General features: G+C 43.4%; 1 protein-coding gene across 1 annotated transcript; it reads right to left on the bottom strand.

Annotated features, from left to right (window-relative positions):
* On the bottom strand, positions 1-24296 carry LOC109876529 (ABC transporter G family member 23-like). Its single transcript, XM_031818900.1, is given in 9 exon segments — positions 1-162; positions 2414-2452; positions 2454-2489; positions 5776-5869; positions 6788-6895; positions 10613-10767; positions 13141-13300; positions 14630-14781; positions 24008-24296. Coding segments are annotated over 8 exon segments (891 nt in total). The 5' UTR covers positions 14767-14781; positions 24008-24296.
* Between the last annotated feature and the right edge of the window lie 1876 nt (positions 24297-26172).

Below are 26172 nucleotides of genomic sequence, written 5' to 3'. Positions count from 1 at the left end.
CTACTGGTCCCGATCCGGCTCCCAGGATTGGTAGACTCTCGTCCCGGCCACTCTCGAGTGATTGGCCCGCTCTCTAGTACCCCACCCTGAGGGTAGGTGCTGTGTTTGGAGCCCACCTGGTCTGAGGTTCTCACACAGCTGCAGGAAGGCTTTCTCCAGGGTCTGCAGTGGGTGGATGGGGCAGTAGAGGAGATCGACACACAGTCAATTGAACACACAGATAACACAGTCAAGGGTTTATATGATCAGTGGTCAACACAGGACCAACTAAGCACGGACCGACGCGGGGCGTCTTTTGGACTTGTGCTGTCCAGCCCCGGCCTTGATTTCAACGTCCACGGACATTCTTTTTGTTCAGGTTCAGACCGGACCAAATCTGAGCCAATCATAGACATCTATTTTTAACAAGTTTGGATAGCACACCACAGTAGAACACAGCAGAGTACATTACAGTACAGTAGAACACAGCAGAGTACATTACAGTACAGTAGAGCACACTACATTACAGTACGGTAAGCGCACAGTAGAGTACACTACATTACAGTACAGTAGAACACAGCAGAGTACAGTACATGAAAAAAAAAGTGGTTTAGTACAGTAGAGTACAGTAGAGTATAATATAGTATAATGTACTGTATTTCATCCTCATGTACTCTACTGAATTAAACTGTACTGTACTGCACTCTACTGTACTCTAGTGTACTCTACTAAATTAAACTGTACTGTACTCTACTGTGCTCTAGTGTACTCTACTGTACTGAATTAAACTGTATTGTATTGTACTCTACTGTACTGAATTAAACTGTATTGTATTGTACTCTACTGTACTGAATTAAACTCTACTGTCCTCTGTACCGTAATGTACTGTACTGTTCAAACTTGTGAAACATAGCCTAGACGTCTATGATTTGTTCGGATTTGGTCTGTCCGGGACTGGTCCGGACCCAATGTGTACTTGCTTGGGGGCGGAGTGCATAGAATAATTGACATTAACCTTTACATTCTGGTCATTCAGCAGACGCTCTTGTCCAGAGTAACTTCCAGTCAGTGCATTCAACTAAGGTTGATAAACCTGGTCATTCAGCAGACGCTCTTGTCCAGAGTAACTTCCAGTCAGTGCATTCAACTAAGGTTGATAAACCTGGTCATTCAGCAGACGCTCTTGTCCAGAGTAACTTCCAGTCAGTGCATTCAACTAAGGCTGATAAACCTGGTTATTCAGCAGACGCTCTTGTCCAGAGTAACTTCCAGTCAGTGCATTCAACTAAGGCTGATAAACCTGGTCATTCAGCAGACGCTCTTGTCCAGAGTAACTTCCAGTCAGTGCATTCAACTAAGGTTGATAAACCTGGTCATTCAGGCAGACGCTCTTGTCCAGAGTAACTTCCAGTCAGTGCATTCAACTAAGGTTGATAAACCTGGTCATTCAGCAGAGCCGCTCTTGTCCAGAGTAACTTCCAGTCAGTGCATTCAACTAAGGTTGATAACCTGGTCATTCAGCAGACGCTCTTGTGCAGAGTAACTTCCAGTCAGTGCATTCAACTAAGGTTGATAAACCTGGTCATTCAGCAGACGCTCTTGTCCAGAGTAACTTCCAGTCAGTGCATTCAACTAAGGTTGATAAACCTGGTCATTCAGCAGACGCTCTTGTCCAGAGTAAACTTCCAGTCAGTGCATTCAACTAAGGTTGATCAACAACAACATCTCAAAGACAAAGCAAGAAAACAAATATTTCTGTAACCGTTACTGAGAATGTTCTTGTAGTTGAACTGGTTTGTTGGTTTATTCCATTTGTTGGACCACTTTGGACGCCATTGCTGCCCGTTTTTAAAGCCTTTGAAACAGCTTACATAAGTGAACTGACAGATTGGAGCAATAAGAAATATGTTGTAATCTTCACTTGGCTCCTCTTTCTTATATGTATTATTTCTGATATAACGCAAACTTCATTGAGAATGTACAGTATGTGCAGTTTAAATCAATAGTCAGACGTCAACAGTCAGACGTCAACAGTCAGACGTCAACAGTCAGACGTCAACAGTCAGACATCAGCAGTCAGACATCAACAGTCAGACATCAACAGTCAGACATCAACAGTCAGACATCAACAGTCAGACGTCTCACATAGCTGTAGGAAAGCTTTTTCCAAAGTCTGCAGTGATTGGATGGTAGGAGGCAATAGGGTCAATGTAGGGCTACTGCCTGCAGAACATTGTTGTCTAGTGGTAACACTCCTGGCATCAGTCACATTAAATATACTCTAATATAAACCGCCATTCAATCCCTGCTTCTACTATACTCCCGCTTGCCTGTCCACCTGTCTCCCCCTTCAGTTTCCAACTGTCTGAATACAGTGTGAAATCTACAAAATATTATTCTAAGTAAATTGTATACACTGTTGTTGGCTACTCACCGCAGCACTGTTCTGTTTCATCAAGGTTTCTGGTTCCCCCCTCGGCCAACATTCGGCCATTCCTCATCAGACCCACCTGGAGAGATAGAAAACAGCAGTCATTACAAATGGAGTTTTGAGGAACGAGGCGAGGAGAGAGGATGCGAGGAATCAAGGAAAGATGAATTAAGAAAGAGCCTTAGTCATAAAATATTTGTACTGGTAAGACTTGTTTTAGTATGACAGGTGAGGACTGGTTTATTATGACAGGTGAGGACAGGTTTATTGTGACAGGTGAGGACAGGTTTATTGTGACAGGTGAGGACAGGTTTATTGTGACAGGTGAGGACAGGTTTAGTATGACAGGTGAGGACAGGTTTCTTATGACAGGTGAGGACAGGTTTATTATGACAGGTGAGGACAGGTTTATTATGACAGGTGAGGACAGGTTTATTGTGACAGGTGAGGACAGGTTTATTATGACAGGTGAGGACAGGTTTATTATGACAGGTGAGGACAGGATTATTATGACAGGTGAGGACAGGTTTATTGTGACAGGTGAGGACAGGTTTAGTATGACAGGTGAGGACAGGTTTAGTATGACAGGTGAGGACAGGTTTATTGTGACAGGTGAGGACTGGTTTATTATGACAGGAGAGGACAGGTTTATTATGACAGGTGAGGACAGGTTTATTATGACAGGTGAGGACAGGTTTATTGTGACAGGTGAGGACAGGTTTAGTGTGACAGGTGAGGACAGGTTTAGTATGACAGGTGAGGACAGGTTAAGTATGACAGGTGAGGACAGGTTTAGCATGACAGGTGAGGACAGGTTTAGCATGACAGGTTTAGTATGACAGGTGAGGACAGTTTTATTGTGACAGGTGAGGACAGGTTTAGTATGACAGGTGAGGACAGGTTTATTGTGACAGGTGAGGACAGGTTTAGTATGACAGGTGAGGACAGGTTTATTATGACAGGTGAGGACAGGTTTATTGTGACAGGTGAGGACAGGTTTATTGTGACAGGAGAGGACAGGTTTATTATGACAGGTGAGGACAGGTTTATTATGACAGGTGAGGACAGGATTATTATGACAGGTGAGGACAGGTTTATTGTGACAGGTGAGGACAGGTTTAGTATGACAGGTGAGGACAGGTTTAGTATGACAGGTGAGGACAGGTTTATTGTGACAGGTGAGGACTGGTTTATTATGACAGGAGAGGACAGGTTATTATGACAGGTGAGGACAGGTTTATTATGACAGGTGAGGACAGGTTTATTGTGACAGGTGAGGACAGGTTTAGTGTGACAGGTGAGGACAGGTTTAGTATGACAGGTGAGGACAGGTTAAGTATGACAGGTGAGGACAGGTTTAGCATGACAGGTGAGGACAGGTTTAGCATGACAGGTTTAGTATGACAGGTGAGGACAGTTTTATTGTGACAGGTGAGGACAGGTTTAGTATGACAGGTGAGGACAGGTTTATTGTGACAGGTGAGGACAGGTTTAGTATGACAGGTGAGGACAGGTTTATTATGACAGGTGAGGACAGGTTTATTGTGACAGGTGAGGACAGGTTTATTGTGACAGGAGAGGACAGGTTTATTATAACACATAGAGACAACCAATGTTTGCTCAAATGAACCTCTAAGCAGCTATGAAAACATATGGCATGTACGTATATAGAGTAGGGAGTTGTCTATCACTAGGGAGTTGTCTATCAGTAGGGAGTTGTCTATCACTAGGAGTTGTCTATCAGTAGGGAGTTGTCTATCAGTAGGGAGTTGTCTATCACTAGGGAGTTGTCTATCACTAGGGAGTTGTCTATCAGTAGGGAGTTGTCTATCAGTAGGGAGTTGTCTATCAGTAGGGAGTTGTCTATCAGTAGGGAGTTGTCTATCACTAGGGAGTTGTCTATCAGTAGGTAGTTGTCTATCAGTAGGTAGCTGTCTATCACTAGGGAGTTGTCTATCAGTAGGGAGTTGTCTATCAGTAGGGAGTTGTCTATCAGTAGGTAGTTGTCTAACACTAGGGAGTTGTCTATCAGTAGGGAGTTGTCTATCAGTAGGGAGTTGTCTATCAGTAGGGAGTTGTCTATCAGTAGGTAGTTGTCTATCACTAGGGAGTTGTCTATCAGTAGGGAGTTGTCTATCAGTAGGGAGTTGTCTATCAGTAGGGAGTTGTCTATCACTAGGGAGTTGTCTATCAGTAGGGAGTTGTCTATCACTAGGGAGTTGTCTATCACTAGGGAGTTGTCTATCACTAGGGAGTTGTCTATCACTAGGGAGTTGTCTATCAGTAGGTAGTTGTCTATCAGTAGGTAGCTGTCTATCAGTAGGGAGTTGTCTATCAGTAGGGAGTTGTCTATCAGTAGGGAGTTGTCTATCAGTAGGTAGTTGTCTTTCAGTAGGTAGCTGTCTATCAGTAGGGAGTTGTCTATCAGTAGGTAGTTGTCTATCAGTAGGTAGCTGTCTATCCGTAGGGAGTTGTCTATCACTAGGTAGTTGTCTATCAGTAGGTAGCTGTCTATCAGTAGGGAGTTGTCTATCAGTAGGGAGTTGTCTATCAGTAGGTAGCTGTCTATCAGTAGGGAGTTGTCTATCAGTAGGGATTTGTCTATCAGTAGGGAGTTGTCTATCAGTAGGGAGTTGTCTATCAGTAGGGAGTTGTCTATCAGTAGGTAGCTGTCTATCAGTAGGTAGCTGTCTATCAGTAGGTAGCTGTCTATCAGTAGGTAGCTGTCTATCAGTAGGGAGTTGTCTATCAGTAGGGAGTTGTCTATCAGTAGGGAGTTGTCTATCAGTAGGTAGTTGTCTATCAGTAGGTAGTTGTCTTTCAGTAGGTAGTTGTCTTTCAGTAGGGAGTTGTCTATCAGTAGGGAGTTGTCTATCAGTAGGTAGTTGTCTATCAGTAGGTAGTTGTCTATCAGTAGGTAGCTGTCTATCAGTAGGTAGCTGTCTATCAGTAGGTAGCTGTCTATCAGTAGGTAGTTGTCTTTCAGTAGGTAGTTGTCTTTCAGTAGGGAGTTGTCTTTCAGTAGGGAGTTGTCTATCAGTAGGGAGTTGTCTATCAGTAGGGAGTTGTCTATCAGTAGGGAGTTGTCTATCAGTAGGTAGTTGTCTATCAGTAGGTAGCTGTCTATCAGTAGGTAGCTGTCTATCAGTAGGGAGTTGTCTATCAGTAGGGAGTTGTCTATCAGTAGGGAGTTGTCTATCAGTAGGTAGTTGTCTATCAGTAGGTAGTTGTCTATCAGTAGGTAGCTGTCTATCAGTAGGGAGTTATCATGTATATAGACTGTATCTTACCACGTTGGCTTGCCTGGCCTCCTCTATGTAGTGTCTATCAGTAGGTAGTTATCATGTATATAGACTGTATCTTACCACGTTGGCTTGCCTGGCCTCCTCGATGTAGTGAGTGGTGATGACGACTGATACTTTTCCAGTTTTCACAATCTCTACTAGATGCTGCCAGATCCTACAGGGACACATGACACAACTCAGTTTAAGGGCACATCCTATGGTCCCAAATGGCACCCTATTCTCTATAAAGTGCACTTTTAATAACCAGGGCTATGGTCCAAAATATTGCACTATTCAGGACATGGGGTGCCGTTTGGGACAATGTTGTACTGTACCTCGAGCAGTAGAGACACAGAGAAAGAGTGTGCAAATGTGATCATCTGCGCACCAAAAGACTACGTGACCCGTTGAGCTAAAGCCTAGGCATTAGCTTGGCGAGCTAACGCAGGTCTAGAGGTCTCAGGCAAGGTTACTCATCACATGAGTGCAGTTCAGAGAACCACCTTTCAGCGTCACACAACGAATAAACTAACTTCACGCAGATATGATTTGATTACCACCATAAAGATGTCTTAATCTGTGACCCAAAAGGCACCCTCTGGGCCCCCAAAAAGGCATCCTCTGGGCCCCCAAAAGGCATCCTCTGGGCTCCCAAAAGGCACCCTCTGGGCCCCCAAAAGGCATCCTCTGGGCCCCCAAAAGGCACCCTCTGGGCCCCCAAAAGGCACCCTCTGGGCCCCCAAAAGGCACCCACTGGGCCCTGGTCTAAAGTAGTTCACCACATAGGGAATAGGGGGCCATCTGGGATGCGGTCTTAGCCTGATGACCTGCCTGGGTTACCTAGGAAACACAGACTTGGTTGGGTTTTCTTTATCCACGAAACATCTCAGAGTGCTGATCTAGGATCAGTTTAGCCTTTTAAATCATAATAAATAAGAGGGGGGATCTCTCAAAGGTGTGAGATTGGTCTTTGAAGGCATGAGGTAGGGTACAATAGTTGGGTTTTCAGTTTGGTTTTGGTTGAATGTGAGTGTCCGTGTGTGTGTGTGTGTGTGTGTGTGTGTGTGTGTGTGTGTGTGTGTCCAGTACATACTTGGCTCTCAGCACAGGGTCCACCCCGACTGTGGGTTCATCCAGAATCAATAACTGGGGGTTTTGAAGTAAGGCTGCTCCTAGAGACACCCTCCGTTTCTGCCCTCCGCTGTAAACACACACACACACACACACACACACACACACACACACACACACACACACACACACACACACACACACACACACACACACACACACACACACACACACACACACACACACACACCTAAGAGTTATTATACCAGATCTAACAGTTATTATCCAAGAGTAATCTTCCATCTTTATTCAGATTCCCATGATGCCATGACGATAGCTACACAGCAGTTTAACACTGTTCCAGTGTCTATACGGGTCCACACTTCAGTGTAAAATGAACACACTACTTAGTGTTAAGACTTATTTGAATATTTCCCAGGTTGCCTTTCAACTAAATTGTAGAGTTACCACCCATGACTGTATTTGTTAGTGACAAAGGGTATGGTTGTTGCATTAATTCATTTTTAGTCCTGTGGCCTTCACCAAGTGAAATCCTAAGCCGGTGATGGGCAACTTCTGAACTAATCATGAGCTCATTTACTGCAATTCTACACATTTTGCTGTTGATTACTACAAGTTTAAATAGCTGGCCGCTAGACTAACTTACCAATCTAAAATGGTTAGCTAACATGGGCAAATTGAGTGACAATCAGAGCCTGACATAACAAGTGGAACCCTGACCTGTTCCCCGGACGAGCTACCTGTCCCAGACCTGCTGTTTTCAACTCTCTAGAGACAGCAGGAGCGGTAGAGATACTCTGAATGGCCGGATATGAAGATCCAACTGACATTTACTCCTGAGGTGCTGACCTGTTGCACCCTCTACAACCACTGTGATTATTATTATTTTACCCTGCTGGTCATCTATGAACATTTGAACATCTTGGCCATGTTCTGTTAAAATCTCCACCCGGCACAGCCAGAAGAGGACTGGCCACCCCTCATAGCCTGGTTCCTCTCTAGGTTTATTCCTAGGTTTTGGCCTTTCTAGGGAGTTTATCCTAGCCCCCGTGCTTCTACACCTGCATTGCTTGCTGTTTGGGGTTTTAGGCTGTGTTTCTGTACAGCACTTTGAGATATTAGCTGACGTACGAAGGGCTTTATAAATACATTTGATTGATTGATTGATTGATTGATTGATTGAAGTGAAGAACTGTTAATCCACATGGGCCGCCAGTTGCCCATCCCTGTCCTAAGTGAATATGCTGTCATTAAATATAAATTATTTAAAGGGATACTTCGGGATTTTGGCAATGCAAGTAGATTCCCATAGAATTCCAGTCATTGTGCTAATTTTAGTGGCTCGCGAAACTACCTCTAACTTCCTTCATACTGGACACAGAGACATAAAAACGTAAAGGGCCTCTGCCAAAATCCTGAAGTATCCCTTTAATTTCTTAATGCCTTATTTTGAGGGCCTAATTTTACCCTGATACAGTGGCCTACAACTCATGGTTTACAGGCCACATCAAGTTCTGCAAGTCACATTATGCTGGCTTACAAAGTGATGTGTCATTCCTATTGATATCCAGAGCCAGAGCAGGGGGTATCCAAAATGTAGAATTTTTATTCACCTGCAACTGCCAGAGTTGGGAAGACTAAAATATCAGACTACCTAAATCAATAAACTGGAACAACCATTTCAGCAACTCTGGTTATTAACACCAACACTGGGGTTATTTAACACCACAGAGTGTTAATTTAACTTCTGAATCAACACTAGAAATGTTACCCTGAATAATCACTGCCAGGTAATACAGGCCAGTTTGCTGTGTACTCCTACTGTTACATCTAAGAGTAATAAGCAATCATTGAGGAGTTGTTTTCATGGAAGTGAGGGAGCCTTCTTTTTGGCATTGACATCTTGGCAAATGTCTGTTGCATAACACCTACTGAGTTTCAGACAGGGCGGGCTGACTCCACAGCATTTTTACATGACAGAAGCCCGTGACAAACAAACATAAACCTCCTCAGGGGGAAAACGTTTCCTTCTCTTTCTATCTCTCTTGGTTGTAGTGTACTTTTCCCCCAGATCAAAATGAGATATACTGAGTCCCAAAACGGCACCCTATTTCCTATATAGTGCACTACTGGTCAAAATTAGTGCACTATACTGGGGATATGGTCCCATTTGGGACTCAGCCATAGTCTAGACACAGGGGAAGGAGATTAAAACCCCCTATGGACCAACTGGAGAGCCCAAAATGTTTGAAATGTCACTTTCCACCTCTTTCTCCAAATCATTAACTACAGGACAGTATCAGAAGACGTGCATAAGTACCAAGTGCTGCTTATCTTTGGGACAGGTGTAGTTTGTCATTTATTTATCATCTTAAATGGAATATCATAATTTCTGGGGCATTGGTGGGAACCATTCACAATTAGCGATGGTCACCCCAAAGTCTTGTTGCCATGCCGTTTCCACAGAACACCAGAACATGGATAAAAAGAGAAGAAACAGCTCACCTATTTTTACTCTGTGATTTGATCATTAGATGTTCAATGATTATTTAAAAAATAAAAAGTTTCACCATATTAAAAGAGGTCAGTTCACGTAACAAGGTGGACCTTAAAATGAGGGACAGAAGTAAATGAATCACTAATAACAATAAATAAATAATCATCTTCTGAAATGACTGTCAAAACAACAACATAAACTAGGACTTTACAATGATGGTGAAACTTGGAGAAATGTTGGGGTTAAGTGTGTTAACATCTTCCTAGGTATCACGAGTCCGACCGAGGGTGGTTCCCCTTCCCGGTCGGGTGGCGCTCGGCGGTCGTCGTCACCGGCCTATTAGCTGCCACTGATTGTCTTTCCTCCCCCTCCTTGTATGTTTATTGGTAGCACCTGTTGGTGAATGATTCGTTTGTCTTTATTAGACAGCCGGCCCGCCTGGTTGTTGTGCGGGATTAATGATTGTAACCTTCGGCTCTAATGTAGAGGAACGTGTTTGTTCCTGGTCGTGAAATTTCAGTTGTACCTTTCTCATTCCCCGTGTTTGGGGCCGTTATTATTGTGAGCACCCTGTGGTGCGTTGGTGCATTAAAAGAGCACAGCCTTGCACTCTCTGTCTCCTGCGTCTGACTCCACACCCACGACACCCGGAGCATTACACTAGGGTTGACGGAGGGACATGTCACAATGCAGAATTTTGGCACATTAGTTTGTCTTTATTCACATTAAAAATGAATGTGGTCTATATTAAAGGACACTTGATTTGATATCACAGGCTTTTAAAACTCAATATTGGTGCACAACTTCTACTTAAAATCTAGATATCAAAGGGCGTAAAACACATGTATTAGGGTAGCCTAGTGGTTAGAGTGTAGGGACGGCAGGTAGCCTAGTGGTTAGAGTGTAGGGACGGCAGGTAGCCTAGTGGTTAGAGTGTAGGGACGGCAGGTAGCCTAGTGGTTAGAGTGTAGGGACGGCAGGTAGCCTAGTGGTTAGAGAGTTGGACTAGTAACCGGAAGGTTGCAAGTTCAAACACCTGAGCTGACAAGGTACAAATCTGTCGTTCTGCCCCTGAACAGGTAGTTAACCCACTGTTCCTAGGCCGTCATTGAAAATAAGAATTTGTTCTTAACTGACTTGCCTGGTTAAATAAAGGTAAAATTAAAAAAGATTGAGTGGTACCACCCTGGTGTATGTGCAGCGTTGTTGCTTTTTAAAGGAGCTAGCATGGAGTATCGAGTTAACAATGCTCCGAAAGCTGAAGGAAAGGTTTCTGGAAATCCTGGGAACTTTGGGAAAAAGATACTGGAATTTTGCAACCCTAATTACCTGAGTTTTCCAACCAGGCTGCTGTTGTGAGGTAGGTCCAGGAAGTCCACCAGGAAGTCCATGCGTGCCTGGGTGTCCGTAGATGACAGGCCGTGGATCCTTCCGAAGAACGTCAGAGTGTCACTGATAGAAAACTCATTGTACAACGCCAGGTCCTAAAGGAGAAACACAATGTTATGTCATGGTATGTGTTGTGTTTTGGTGTGTTGTGTTAATCAAGTGTTCGGCTGTGAGTTGTTAGTTGAAATCTTGGAAATAGAACCAGGTCATTTTACGCTGAGTAGCGTGAACCTCTCGCGGAGCTGTGCTGCTTATACCCAGGTTTCATTTAAGTGAAAAGGAGAGTCTCATTTCCAGACAAAGTTAAGAGTCTAGTACAGCAGGCCAGTAACACGAGATACCTCTTCTGTACCATGGGGGAAGGTTCAGTGCTATCCCGGATCCTTGGGACATCCCCATCCTAAACGATAACCCTAACCTTAACCTTAACCCCAACCCTAACCCTAACCCCTAACCTTCCCTTAAATGTCTTAAATGTATATTCATCATCACCAGCACCACCCCAACATCAATGTTTTGCAGTAAAAAAGATAAGTAGACAATTAGTAGACAATTACAAGGCAACGCCTCCTCATAATTGGCTAAAATCACATGATGCACACCGATGATGTCATTGATGAAAACACTTATCTTCCTCTATTTGTTTTCCTAGAAAACATAGAAACATCCATTTTAACATACGCTGATGTTCTGGTGGTGCTGGAGATGATGAACACGAAGCTGATTTTTTTTAATAAGTATTAAATTGGTGTACTTTTTAACTCCCTTTTCTCCCCAATTTCGTGATATCCATTTGGTAGTTACAGTCTTGTCCCATCGATGCAACTCCCGTATGGACTCGGGAGAGGCGAAGGTCGAGAGTCATGCGTCCTCCGAAACACGACCCCACCAAGCCGCACTGCTTTTTGACACGCTGCTCGCTTAACCCGGAAGCCGGGTTACCGTCCAGCTGGCGACCGACGTCGCCCGGCCCGCCACAAGGAGTCACTAGATCGTGACGGGACAAGGACATCCCGGCCGGCCAAACCCTCCCCTAACACGGACGATGCTGGGCCAATTGTGCGCCGCCTCATGGGTCTCCCGATCGTGGCCAGCTACGACACAGCCTAGGATTGAACCAGAGTCTGTAGTGACGCCTTAGACTGATGCGCCACTCAGAAGGCCCAAGTTGAATTTTTTAAATGTCCCTTTAACCTTAACCCCTTACCCTAACCTTAACCCCTTACCCTAACCTTAACCCCTACCCTTACCTTAACCCATACCCTTACCCCAACCTTAACCCTTACCTAACCCAAACCCAAACCCTAACCTTAACCCCTTACCCTAACCTTAACCCTTACCCCAACCTTAACCCTTACCTAACCCTAACCTTAACCCCTTACCCTAACCTTAACCCTTACCCCAACCTTAACCCTTACCTAACCCAAACCATAACCTTAACCCCTTACCCTAACCTTAACCCTTACCCCAACCTTAACCCTTACCCCAACCTTAACCCTTACCTAACCCGAACCCTAACCTTAACCCCTTACCCTAAACTTAACCCTTACCCCAACCTTAACCCTTACCTAACCCAAACCCTAACCTTAACCCTTACCTAACCCGAACCCTAACCTTAACCCCTTACCCTAACCTTAACCCTTACCTAACCCGAACCCTAACCTTAACCCCTTACGCTAACCTTAACCCTTACCCCAACCTTAACCCTTACCTAACCCGAACCCGAACCCTAACCTTACCCCAACCTTAACCCTTACCTAACCCTTACCCTTACCCTAACCTTAACCCCTTACCCTAACCTTAACCCTTACCCCAACCTAAACCCTTACCTAACCCTTACCCCAACCTTAACCCTTACCCCAACCTTAACCCTTACCTAACCCGAACCCTAACCTTAACCCTTACCTAACCCAAACCCTAACCTTAACCCTTACCTAACCCGAACCCCAACCCCAACCTTAACCCTTACCTAACCCGAACCCCAACCTTAACCCTTACCTAACCCGAACCCTAACCTTAACTCTTACCTAACCCGAACCCTAACCTTAACCAAGGACCATGGAGGATGACACCCCCTGGCTATGACTCTATTCCTAAGTAACTGATTATTTGACCACGCTGGTCATCTATGAACATTTGAACATCTTGGCCATGTTCTGTTATAATCTCCACCCGGCACAGCCAGAAGAGGACACCCCTCATAGCCTGGTTCCTCTCTACGTTTCTTCCTAGGTTTTGGCCTTTCTAGGGAGTTTTTCCTAGCCACCGTGCTTCTACACCTGCATTGCTTGCTGTTTTGGGTTTCAGGCTGGGTTTCTGTACAGCACTTTGAGATATCAGCTGATGTAAGAAGGGCTATATGAATACATTTGATTTGATTTGATAACAGTGTACCTGTGCTATGTTGTGTACCTATAAGTTAACAGTGTACCTGTGGCATGTTGTGTACCTATAAGGTAACAGTTTACCTGTGGCATGTACCCCACCATCCTCCCAGGGACCTGGTGACCAGGAAATGCGGGCGGCTTCCCCAACACGCTGATGTGCCCTCGGGAGATCTTCAGGGTTCCCAGAATGCATTTCAACAGCGTGGTCTTCCCACATCCACTCGGACCCAGCAGGCCGTAGCTGCAAGGTAAGAGAGAACAGAATTTTGGGTTAAAAACATTGACATGAGAGCTAAATCATAGATATCTACTGTAGCCCTCAAACTCAACTCTGGACCTGCAAGCCAGTTCCACTGCATTGTTCCATTGTTCCCCTCTAGTCAGTGACTGACTTAGACCTGGGACAACAGGTGGGTGATTCCCCTCTAGTCAGTGACTGGCTTAGACCTGGGACAACAGGTGGGTGATTCCCCTCTAGTCAGTGACTGGCTTAGACCTGGGACACCAGGTGGGTGATTCCCCTCTAGTCAGTGACTGATTTAGACCTGGGACAACAGGTGGGTGATTCCCCTCTAGTCAGTGACTGAGTTAGACCTGGAACAACAGGTGGGTGATTCCCCTCTAATCAGTGACTGATTTAGACCTGGGACAACAGGTGGGTGATTCCACTCTAGTCAGTGACTGACTTAGACCTGGGACAACAGGTGGGTGATTCCCCTCTAGTCAGTGACTGACTTAGACCTGGGACAACAGGTGGGTGATTCCCCTCTAGTCAGTGACTGATTTAGACCTGGGACAACAGGTGGGTGATTCCCCTCTAGTCAGTGACTGACTTAGACCTGGGACAACAGGTGGGTGTGATTAATGATCAGGTATAACAGAAAGCCAGCAGACTCCAGACCTCGTAGGGTTGAGTACCCCTGTACTATATATAGTATGATAACATTGTTACCCTTATTTCTCACTACGGTCTGACTCTTAATTGTAACTCACATACAACTTCCAATGACATCAATGCATGATTCATGTGAAAATCCAAGTGAAGCCTAATTATTACCAGCCGCAAGAATGCAATTATGTTGTTTACTTGTTAAAGGTATAGATTATCATTAGGCTTTAAAGGGATAGTTACCCAAATAAAAAATGACATATTGGTTTCCTCACCAGGGCCGGACTACTGCATTTGGGTTCCTGGAAAACTTCCTGCATTTCAACACATTTTGTGACCTCCAGAGGGCCCACAACCCGCCCCACAACACACACACACACACACAGGCACGTGCCCTGTGTGCCTGTTCGGTAATCAGGCTCTGTTTCTTACCCTGTAAGCAGTCTATGGACAAGGTATCATAGCAATCCATGCTTTGGTTTTGTTTACTTGGCCATTGTTTCAAATGTGGCACAAATCCAATGCAAGTCAAAGGTAACTACAGTATACTAGTCTTTTCACACTTCATGTCCAAATCATCATAAAGTATGTAAAACTGAATAGTGTCACTCAATTAACTTACTTATATAAGATTTGGACATGAAGCCTGATTTTGTTGTAATGTCAGTGTGGTTTACTAACATGTGTCCCTGTGGTACGGTCAAGTTGAGGTTACTCAGGACTTTGAGTTTCCCGTACGACCGACACACTTCCCGACACCGGATCGCCAAATCCTCCAATCCGGGGGAGGGGGGAGGAGCTTCCTGGTCTGCCTTCATCCTTCCTTCCGTCAACTGGAAGAAGAAAAACAAATGTAAAAAATAATAATATAATAATAATAATAATAATAATAATAATAATATAATAATAATAATAATAATATAATAATAATAATAATAATAATAATATAATAATAATATAATAATAATAATAATATAATAATAATAATAATAATAATAATAATAATAAAATAATAATAATAATAATAATATAATAATATAATAATAATAATAATAATAATAATAATATAATAATATAATAATAATAATATAATAATAATAATAATAATATAATAATAATAATAATAATAATAATAATAATAAATAATAATAATAATAATAATATAATAATATAATAATAATAATAATAATAATAATAATAATAATAATAATAATAAATAATAATAATAATAATAATATAATAATATAATAATAATATAATAATAATAATAATAATATAATAATAATAATAATAATATAATAATAATAATAATAATAATAATAATAATAATATAATAATAATAATAATAATAATAATAATAATAATATAATAATAATAATAATAATAATAATAATAATAATAAAATAATAATAATAATAATAATATAATAATATAATAATAATAATAATATAATAATATAATAATAATAATAATAATAATAATAATAATAATATAATAATAATAATAATAATAATAATATATATATATATATATTTTCCCCCATAATTATCACTTTATTAAGGCAGGAATAGTAGTGAACAACAGGGGGATAAGATGCAGAATAGCAGTGGGGTCCAGATTGGTACCGTGCTGGTACCAACAGTGTATATATAGCAGACACTGTTACCCATGCTGGGGTGGTGTATATATAGCAGACACTGTTACCCATGCTGGGGTGGTGTATATATAGCAGACACTGTTACCCATGCTGGGGTGGTGTATATAGCAGCCACTGTTACCCATGCTGGGGTGGTGTATATATAGGAGTCACTGTTAACCTCTACACCAGCCTTGAGATTCTGGCAGGTTGACGTTTATTGTCACAAATTGTAGCCCTGGTAGAAGAACTGAGCGATTTCCACTAGATAGTCTAGCTGCCAAGACAAAATTGTCTGTCATAAAAATCAATTTTAAAAAAGCTTTTTGTTCTTAATTTAAGGTTAGTGTTAGACATTAGGGCTAACAGTGTGGTTAAGGTTAGGGTTAGGCATTAGGGCTAACAGTGTGGTTAAGGTTAGGCATTAGGGCTAACAGTGTGGTTAAGGTTAGGCATTAGGGCTAACAGTGTGGTTAGGGTTAGACATTAGGGCTATCAGTGTGGTTAAGGTTAGGGTTAGGCATTAGGGCTAACAGTGTGGTTAAGGTTAGGCATTAGGGCTAACAGTGTGGTTAAGGTTAGGCATTAGGGCTAACAGTGTGGTTAGGGTTAGACATTAGGGCTATCAGTGTGGTTAAGGTTAGGGTTAGGCATTAGGGCTAACAGTGTGGTTAAGGTTAGGCATTAGGGCTAACAGTATGGTTAGGGTTAGACATTAGGGCTATCAGTGTGGTTAAGGTTAGTGTTAGACATTAGGGCTAACAGTATGGTTAAGGTTAGACATTAGGGCTAACAGTGTGGTTAGGGTTAGGCATTAGGGCTAACAGTGTGGTTAAGGTTAGGGTTAGACATTAGGGCTGACAGTGTGGTTAAGGTTAGGCATTAGGGCTAACAGTGTGGTTAAGGTTAGGCATTAGGGCTAACAGTGTGGTTAAGGTTAGGGTTAGACATTAGGGCTAACAGTGTGGTTAAGGTTAGGCATTAGGGCTAACAGTGTGGTTAAGGTTAGGGTTAGGCATTAGGGCTAACAGTGTGGTTAAGGTTAGACATTAGGGCTAACAGTGTGGTTAAGGTTAGGGTTAGGCATTAGGGCTAACAGTGTGGTTAAGGTTAGGGTTAGGCATTAGGGCTAACAGTGTGGTTAGGGTTAGGCATTAGGGCTGACAGTGTGGTTAAGGTTAGGCATTAGGGCTAACAGTGTGATTAAGGTTAGACATTAGGGATAACAGTGTGGTTAAGGTTAGGGTTAGGCATTAGGGCTGACAGTGTGGTTAAGGTTAGGCATTAGGGCTAACAGTGTGGTTAAGGTTAGGGTTAGACATTAGGGCTGACAGTGTGGTTAAGGTTAGGCATTAGGGCTAACAGTGTGGTTAAGGTTAGGGTTAGGCATTAGGACTAACAGTGTGGTTTAGGTTAGGGTTAGGCATTAGGGCTAACAGTGTGGTTAAGGATAGGGTTAGGCATTAGGGCTAAAGGTGTGGTTAATGTTAGGGTTAGGCATTAGGGCTAACAGTGTGGTTAGGGTTAGACATTAGGGCTGACAGTCTAGTTAAGGTTAGGGTTAGGCATTAGGGCTAACAGTGTGGTTAAGGTTAGGGTTAGACATTAGGGCTAACAGTGTGGTTAAGGTTAGGGTTAGACATTAGGGCTAACAGTGTGGTTAAGGTTAGGGTTAGGCATTAGGGCTAACAGTGTGGTTAAGGTTAGGGTTAGGCATTAGGGCTAACAGTGTGGTTAAGGTTAGGGTTAGACATTAGGGCTAACAGTGTGGTTAAGGTTAGGGTTAGGCATTAGGGCTAACAGTGTGGTTAAGGTTAGGGTTAGGCATTAGGGCTAACAGTGTGGTTAGGGTTAGGCATTAGGGCTAACAGTGTGGTTAAGGTTAGGGTTAGGCATTAGGGCTAGCAGTGTGGTTAAGGTTAGGGTTAGACATTAGGGCTAGCAGTGTGGTTAAGGTTAGGGTTAGGCATTAGGCATTAGGGCTAACAGTGTGGTTAAGGTTAGGGTTAGGCATTAGGGCTAACAGTGTGGTTAGGGTTAGACATTAGGGCTAACAGTGTGGTTAAGGTTAGGGTTAGACATTAGGGCTAACAGTGTGGTTAAGGTTAGACATTAGGGCTAACAGTGTGGTTAAGGTTAGGGTTAGGCATTAGGGCTAACAGTGTGGTTAAGGTTAGGGTTAGACATTAGGGCTAACAGTGTGGTTAAGGTTAGGGTTAGACATTAGGGCTAACAGTGTGGTTAAGGTTAGGCATTAGGGCTAACAGTATGGTTAAGGTTAGGGTTAGACATTAGGGCTAACAGTGTGGTTAAGGTTAGGGTTAGACATTAGGGCTAACAGTGTGGTTAAGGTTAGGGTTAGGCATTAGGGCTAAAGGTGTGGTTAAGGTTAGGGTTAGGCATTAGGGCTAACAGCGTGGTTAGGGTTAGACATTAGGGCTGACAGTCTAGTTAAGGTTAGGGTTAGGCATTAGGGCTAACAGTGTAGTTAAGGTTAGGGTTAGACATTAGGGCTAACAGTGTGGTTAAGGTTAGGGTTAGACATTAGGGCTAACAGTGTGGTTAAGGTTAGGGTTAGGCATTAGGGCTAACAGTGTGGTTAAGGTTAGGGTTAGGCATTAGGGCTAACAGTGTGGTTAAGGTTAGGGTTAGACATTAGGGCTAACAGTGTGGTTAAGGTTAGGGTTAGACATTAGGGCTAACAGTGTGGTTAAGGTTAGGGTTAGGCATTAGGGCTAACAGTGTGGTTAAGGTTAGGGTTAGGCATTAGGGCTAACAGTGTGGTTAAGGTTAGGGTTAGGCATTAGGGCTAACAGTGTGGTTAAGGTTAGGGTTAGGCATTAGGGCTAACAGTGTGGTTAAGGTTAGGGTTAGGCATTAGGGCTAACAGTGTGGTTAAGGTTAGGGTTAGACATTAGGGCTAGCAGTGTGGTTAAGGTTAGGGTTAGGCATTAGGCATTAGGGCTAACAGTGTGGTTAAGGTTAGGGTTAGGCATTAGGGCTAACAGTGTGGTTAGGGTTAGACATTAGGGCTAACAGTGTGGTTAAGGTTAGGGTTAGACATTAGGGCTAACAGTGTGGTTAAGGTTAGACATTAGGGCTAACAGTGTGGTTAAGGTTAGGGTTAGGCATTAGGGCTAACAGTGTGGTTAAGGTTAGGGTTAGACATTAGGGCTAACAGTGTGGTTAAGGTTAGGGTTAGACATTAGGGCTAACAGTGTGGTTAAGGTTAGGCATTAGGGCTAACAGTATGGTTAAGGTTAGGGTTAGACATTAGGGCTAACAGTGTGGTTAAGGTTAGGGTTAGACATTAGGGATAACAGTGTGGTTAAGGTTAGGGTTAGGCATTAGGGCTAACAGTGTGGTTAAGGTTAGGGTTAGGCATTAGGGCTAACAGCGTGGTTAGGGTTAGACATTAGGGCTGACAGTCTAGTTAAGGTTAGGGTTAGGCATTAGGGCTAACAGTGTGGTTAAGGTTAGGGTTAGACATTAGGGCTAACAGTGTGGTTAAGGTTAGGGTTAGACATTAGGGCTAACAGTGTGGTTAAGGTTAGGGTTAGGCATTAGGGCTAACAGTGTGGTTAAGGTTAGGGTTAGGCATTAGGGCTAACAGTGTGGTTAAGGTTAGGGTTAGACATTAGGGCTAACAGTGTGGTTAAGGTTAGGGTTAGGCATTAGGGCTAACAGTGTGGTTAAGGTTAGGGTTAGGCATTAGGGCTAACAGTGTGGTTAAGGTTAGGGTTAGGCATTAGGGCTAACAGTGTGGTTAAGGTTAGGGTTAGGCATTAGGGCTAACAGTGTGGTTAAGGTTAGGGTTAGACATTAGAGCTAGCAGTGTGGTTAAGGTTAGGGTTAGGCATTAGGCATTAGGGCTAACAGTGTGGTTAAGGTTAGGGTTAGGCATTAGGCATTAGGGCTAACAGTGTGGTTAAGGTTAGGGTTAGGCATTAGGGCTAACAGTGTGGTTAGGGTTAGACATTAGGGCTAACAGTGTGGTTAAGGTTAGGGTTAGACATTAGGGCTAACAGTGTGGTTAAGGTTAGACATTAGGGCTAACAGTGTGGTTAAGGTTAGGGTTAGGCATTAGGGCTAACAGTGTGGTTAAGGTTAGGGTTAGACATTAGGGCTAACAGTGTGGTTAAGGTTAGGGTTAGACATTAGGGCTAACAGTGTGGTTAAGGTTAGGCATTAGGGCTAACAGTATGGTTAAGGTTAGGGTTAGACATTAGGGCTAACAGTGTGGTTAAGGTTAGGGTTAGACATTAGGGCTAAAAGTGTGGTTAGGGTTAGGCATTAGGGCTGACAGTCTAGTTAAGGTTAGGGTTAGGCATTAGGGCTAACAGTGTGGTTAAGGTTAGGGTTAGGCATTAGGGCTAAAGGTGTGGTTAAGGTTAGGGTTAGGCATTAGGGCTAACAGCGTGGTTAGGGTTAGACATTAGGGCTGACAGTCTAGTTAAGGTTAGGGTTAGGCATTAGGGCTAACAGTGTGGTTAAGGTTAGGGTTAGACATTAGGGCTAACAGTGTGGTTAAGGTTAGGGTTAGACATTAGGGCTAACAGTGTGGTTAAGGTTAGGGTTAGGCATTAGGGCTAACAGTGTGGTTAAGGTTAGGGTTAGGCATTAGGGCTAACAGTGTGGTTAAGGTTAGGGTTAGACATTAGGGCTAACAGTGTGGTTAAGGTTAGGGTTAGGCATTAGGGCTAACAGTGTGGTTAAGGTTAGGGTTAGGCATTAGGGCTAACAGTGTGGTTAAGGTTAGGGTTAGGCATTAGGGCTAACAGTGTGGTTAAGGTTAGGGTTAGGCATTAGGGCTAACAGTGTGGTTAAGGTTAGGGTTAGACATTAGGGCTAGCAGTGTGGTTAAGGTTAGGGTTAGGCATTAGGCATTAGGGCTAACAGTGTGGTTAAGGTTAGGGTTAGGCATTAGGGCTAACAGTGTGGTTAAGGTTAGGGTTAGGCATTAGGGCTAACAGTGTGGTTAGGGTTAGACATTAGGGCTAACAGTGTGGTTAAGGTTAGGGTTAGACATTAGGGCTAACAGTGTGGTTAAGGTTAGACATTAGGGCTAACAGTGTGGTTAAGGTTAGGGTTAGACATTAGGGCTAACAGTGTGGTTAAGGTTAGGGTTAGACATTAGGGCTAACAGTGTGGTTAAGGTTAGGCATTAGGGCTAACAGTATGGTTAAGGTTAGGGTTAGACATTAGGGCTAACAGTGTGGTTAAGGTTAGGGTTAGACATTAGGGCTAACAGTGTGGTTTTAGTTTAGGGTTAGGCATTAGGGCTAACAGTGTGGTTAGGGTTAGGCATTAGGGCTAACAGTGTGGTTAAGGTTTAAAATTCAATTTTATGACTTTGTTGCTGTGACAGCTAGTGACCATTCTTCAGAGCTGCCTCCAGGGCAAGACTCATGACAATAAATGACAATCTGCCCATCTGGCACTCTAGGCAGGCTAGAATAAACATTTAAAGTATTTGAAAGATTTCAAATAGAATGTAAACCCAGGTCTGGTGGTGCAGTGTGTAGCCTGCATCGAAGGTTGTAGAGCAACCCTAACTTGGGTTGTGCCATGGGGGAGATCTTTGTGGGCTATACTTGGTCTTGTCTCAGGATGGGAAGTCGGTGGTTGAAGATATCCCTCTAGTGGTGTGGGGGCTGTGCTTTGGCAAAGTGGGTGGGGTTATATCCTTCCTGTTTGGCCCTGTCCGGGGTATCATCGGATGGGGCCACAGTGTCTCCTGACCCCTTCTGTCTCAGCCTCCAGTATTTATGCTGCAGTAGTTTATGTGTCGGGGGGCTGGGGTCAGTTTGTTATATCTGGAGTATTTCTCCTGTCTTATCCGGTGTCCTGTGTGAATTTAAGTATGCTCTCACTAGTTCTCTCTTTCTTTCTGAGGACCTGAGCCCTAGGACCATGCCTCAGGACTACCTGGCATGATGACTCCTTGCTGTCCCCAGTCCACCTGGCCGTGCTGCTGCTCCAGTTTCAACTGTTCTGCCTGCGGCTATGGAATCTTGACCTGGTCAACGGACGTGCTACCTGTCCCAGACCTGCTGTTTTCAACTCTCTAGAGACAGCAGGAGTGGAAGAGATACTATGAAAAGCCAGCTGACATTTACTCCTGAGGTGCTGACTTGCTGCACCCTCGACAACCACTGTGATTATTATTATTTGACCATGCTGGTCATTTATGAACATTTGAACATCTTGGCCATGTTCTGTTATAATCTCCACCCGGCACAGCCAGAAGAGGACTGGCCACCCCTCATAGCCCGGTTCCTCTCTAGGTTTCTTCCTAGGTTTTGGCCTTTCTAGGGAGTTTTTCCTAGCCACCGTGCTTCTACACCTGCATTGCTTGCTGTTTGGGGTTGTAGGCTGTGTTTCTGTACAGCACTTTGAGATATCAGCTGATGTACGAAGTGCTATATAAATACATTTGATTTGATATTCCCTACATAGTGCATTACTTAGAGGCTATAGTGGTATATATAGGGAGCCATTTGGGATGCACCCTGGGTCAAATAATCTTTAATCCCTGCCTCCTTTCCCTGGCTTCCCCTGTTTCATTCTCCCCTTCTCTGTGTTGGCTTCCCCGTTCTCCCTCACATAATCTAGCATCTTTCATTCCACCGTTGGGAGATTACGGAGTGGTTTCCCTCATGTCGTCTGTGTACCAGTCTGTTTAGATAACATTCCACTCCTTTCACTCTGTGTTAGGTGCCAAAGGATGTTTGGCAATGAAACGGAGGGCAAGGAATAGAATGCTAAACCAACTGGTACCCAAGCTATGACACATGGCAGCATATGTACAGAAAGGATCCATTGTTGGACTGTAATAACATTGTGATATAGTTTAGTGAGACATTATAGGACTATAGCCTTTCTACACAGACAGAGAGCATTAATTCACTTCAAAATAATTTCGGACATGGGTTCTTATCTTATCTTGTTCTTGTGAAGAATAAATTCAAGTTCAATGTTTTTATTAATCAAATTGCAGACAAACACTCTCTGAAATACCTGATTAACAGATTAAAAGACTCCATCTCCAGTTAAAGAAGCTCCATAAAACAAGTAATAGTCAAATAGGACAATAATAATAATTTGAGTCATATAACAAACAGATGTTACAATATTTAGTAAAGCATCCAGTTCAGGGGTGTGAAACATGCGGCCAGCGGGCCAGATCCGGCCCTTGAGACAATTCAATCCGGCCCGCTGGTGGTTTGAGAAGAATATATATAAATATATTACCTGCCTTGTACCTCTGCACATTGGCTCGGTACTGGTACTCCCTGTATATAGCCTTGTTATTGTTATTCATTGTAAGTAGGAATTTGTTCTTAACTGACTTGCCAAGTTCAATAATAGTTCCATACTTGTCAGTAAGCATTTCACAGTAAGGTCTACACCTGTTGGTTAGGGCTTGTCAGTAAGCATTTCACTGTAAGGTCTACACTGTTGGTTAGGGCTTGTAAGTAAGCATTTCACAGTAAAGTCTACACCTGTTGGTTAGGGCTTGTCAGTAAGCATTTCACAGTAAGGTCTACACCTGTTGGTTAGGGCTTGTAAGTAAGCATTTCACAGTAAGGTCTACACCTGTTGGTTAAGGGCCTGTAAGTAAGCATTTCACAGTAAGGTCTACACCTGTTGGTTAGGGCTTGTCAGTAAGCATTTCACAGTAAAGTCTACACCTGTTGGTTAGGGCTTGTCAGTAAGCATTTCACAGTAAGGTCTACACCTGTTGGTTAGGGCTTGTCAGTAAGCATTTCACAGTAAGGTCTACACCTGTTGGTTAAGGGCCTGTAAGTAAGCATTTCACAGTAAGGTCTACACCTGTTGGTTAGGGCTTGTCAGTAAGCATTTCACAGTAAGGTCTACACCTGTTGGTTAGGGCTTGTCAGTAAGCATTTCACAGTAAAGTCTACACCTGTTGGTTAGGGCTTGTCAGTAAGCATTTCACTGTAAAGTTTACACCTGTTGTATTCGGCACATGTAACCGATTCAATTTCATTGGATTAAAAATTTCTAACACCTAAATCTAAACTGTGTAGAAATTAGAATAGACCTACATTTATAATCCAGTTTGCTAACAGTCATCAAAACAGTCAGGGAGCAGAGAACACTCCAATAGCAATGGATAGAGGAATATTTGGTTTGTACATTTTGACAGTGAGGAAATAAAACCAATTTCAGGTGCAGCCCTTTGGACCACAATGGAAAACTGTTGAAAGAGCCAGACTACACTTGATGAGTCTGATAAGTGACAAATCGATTCATCGTTATAATTTCAGATATGCTCCGATACGGTACCAAACCGTTAGCCAATCTTTGCAAGAACCACAGATAAGCAAATACAAAAACACCAGCTGTAATTTAGCCAACTAGGAAAACACTGGTCCTAAAATACAACAGGGACTCACCTGAAAAGGTTCCCTTACACAAGAAGGAGCTGAAGTCTAGAAGATGGAGAGCAACAACATAGCCTATAGTACTGTAGCAATGAGTGTGTGCGCTTAGCCTGCTGTGTGATAACATGAACCAACAGAAGTAAACATTGTGTGAAGATCAGCTGACAGTTCCTTGTCATCAGGGTGTAGTTGGTCTATAGCCTATTTCAAAGTGGTAGAACAGGTTGGTTCTTGAGAAGGTAGAAGAGGCATTATTCAGACTGAATGCATGCAGGCCTCTTGCTCCGGATTGAACGCACCTGTTAACATACTACTAAATAGTAGCTACAAGATGTAATATCTTAAATTGATCACTTTTGTTGCAGAGAATTTTCCTGCACAGCAGGAAATGGAAACTTGTAGTGTATTCAAGGTACAAAAATGCTTCTAAATTTGATAATTTCCAGTTTAAAATGTCTTATTTGATTTGCCCTAACCAAAAAAATGTAGCAACCCCTACAAAAATAAAAACAATAGACACATCAAATGTTATTTGTCACATACACATGGTTAGCAGATTTTTAATGCGAGTGTAGCGAAATGCTTGTGCTTCTAGTTCCGACCATGCAGTAATATCTAACAATTTGTCACGTTCGTCGTAAAGGATCGGACCAAGGTGCAGCATGAGTAGAGTTCCACAATTTTAATAAATCGAAACACTGAACAAAACAAACAACCAAACGAAACGCTACTGATGTGCACTAAGGCAACTATACATAGACAAGATTCCACAACACAAATGAGGAAAATGGCTACCTAAATATGATCCCCAATCAGAGACAACGATAAACAGCTGTCTCTGATTGGGAACCATATCAGGCCAACATAGACATACAAAAACCCCTAGACATTCAAAGACCCTAGACATACAAAAACTAGAGTACCCACCCTAGTCACACCCTGACCAAACCAAAATATAGACCCCTCGGACTGTGGCCCGTCGCCGGAGGTTCCGGACTGTGGCCCGTCATTGGAGGTTCTGGACGGGAAACTGTCGCCGGAAGCTCTGGACTGTGAACTGTCGCCGGAAGCTCTGGACTGTGGAGGCGCACTGGAGGCCTGATGCGTGGGACCGGTACAGGTGGCACCGGGCTGAAGACACACACCTCAGGGCGAGTGTGGGGAGGAGGCACAGGACACACTGGATTGTGGAGGCCCACTGGAGGTCTGATGCGTGGTGCCGGCACTGGTAGTACCGGGCTGGTGACACGGATCTCAGGGCGAGTGCGAGGAAGAGGCACAGGACGTACTGGACTGTGAAGGCGCACTGGAGGCCTGGAGCATAGAGCTGGCACAATGCGTCCTGGCTGGATGCTCACTTTAGCTCGATAAGTGCGGGGCGCTGGCACAGGACGCACTGGGCTGTGAAGACACCTTGGGGATATAGCGCGTAAATCCGGAACCATATCAGGCCAAAATAGACATACAAAAAACCCATGACATACAAAGGCCCTAGACATACAATAACTAGAGTACCCACCCTAGTCACACCCTGACCTAACCAACATACATAGAAAAACAGAGATATCTAAGGTCAGGGCGTGACAATTTCACAACATCTACATTATACACACACAAGTGTAAAGGAATAAACAAGAAAATGTACATATAAATATATGGATGAGCGATGGCCGTGCGGCTTAGGCAAGATGCAGTAGATGGTATAGAGTACAGTATATACATATGAGATGAGTAATGTAGGGTATGTAAACATTATATAAAGTGGCATTATTTAAAGTGGCTAGTGATACATTTATTACATCCAATTATTAAATATTAAAGTGGCTAGAGATTGAGTTAGTATGTTGGCAACAGCCATTCAATGTTAGTGATGGCTGTTTAACAGTCTGATGGCCTTGAGATAGAAGCTGTTTTTCAGTCTCTCGGTCTCATCTTTGATGCAGCTGTTCTGACCTCGCCTTCTGGATGATAGCGGGGTGAACAGGCAGTGGCTCGGGTGGTTGTTATCCTTGATGATCTTTTTGGCCTTCCTGTGACATCGGGTGGTGTAGGTGTCCTGGAGGGCAGGTAGTTTGCCCCCGGTGATGCGTTGTGCAGACCTCACTACCCTCTGGAGAGCCTTGCGGTTGTGGGCGGAGCAGTTTCCGTACCAGGCGGTACTATCTTGGCTTTTTGCA

The sequence above is a fragment of the Oncorhynchus kisutch genome, unplaced genomic scaffold, assembly GCF_002021735.2.
Source record: "Oncorhynchus kisutch isolate 150728-3 unplaced genomic scaffold, Okis_V2 scaffold1702, whole genome shotgun sequence".
NCBI classification, from domain to species: Eukaryota; Metazoa; Chordata; class Actinopteri; order Salmoniformes; family Salmonidae; genus Oncorhynchus; species Oncorhynchus kisutch.
This window is presented reverse-complemented; position numbering and strand designations above follow the sequence as displayed.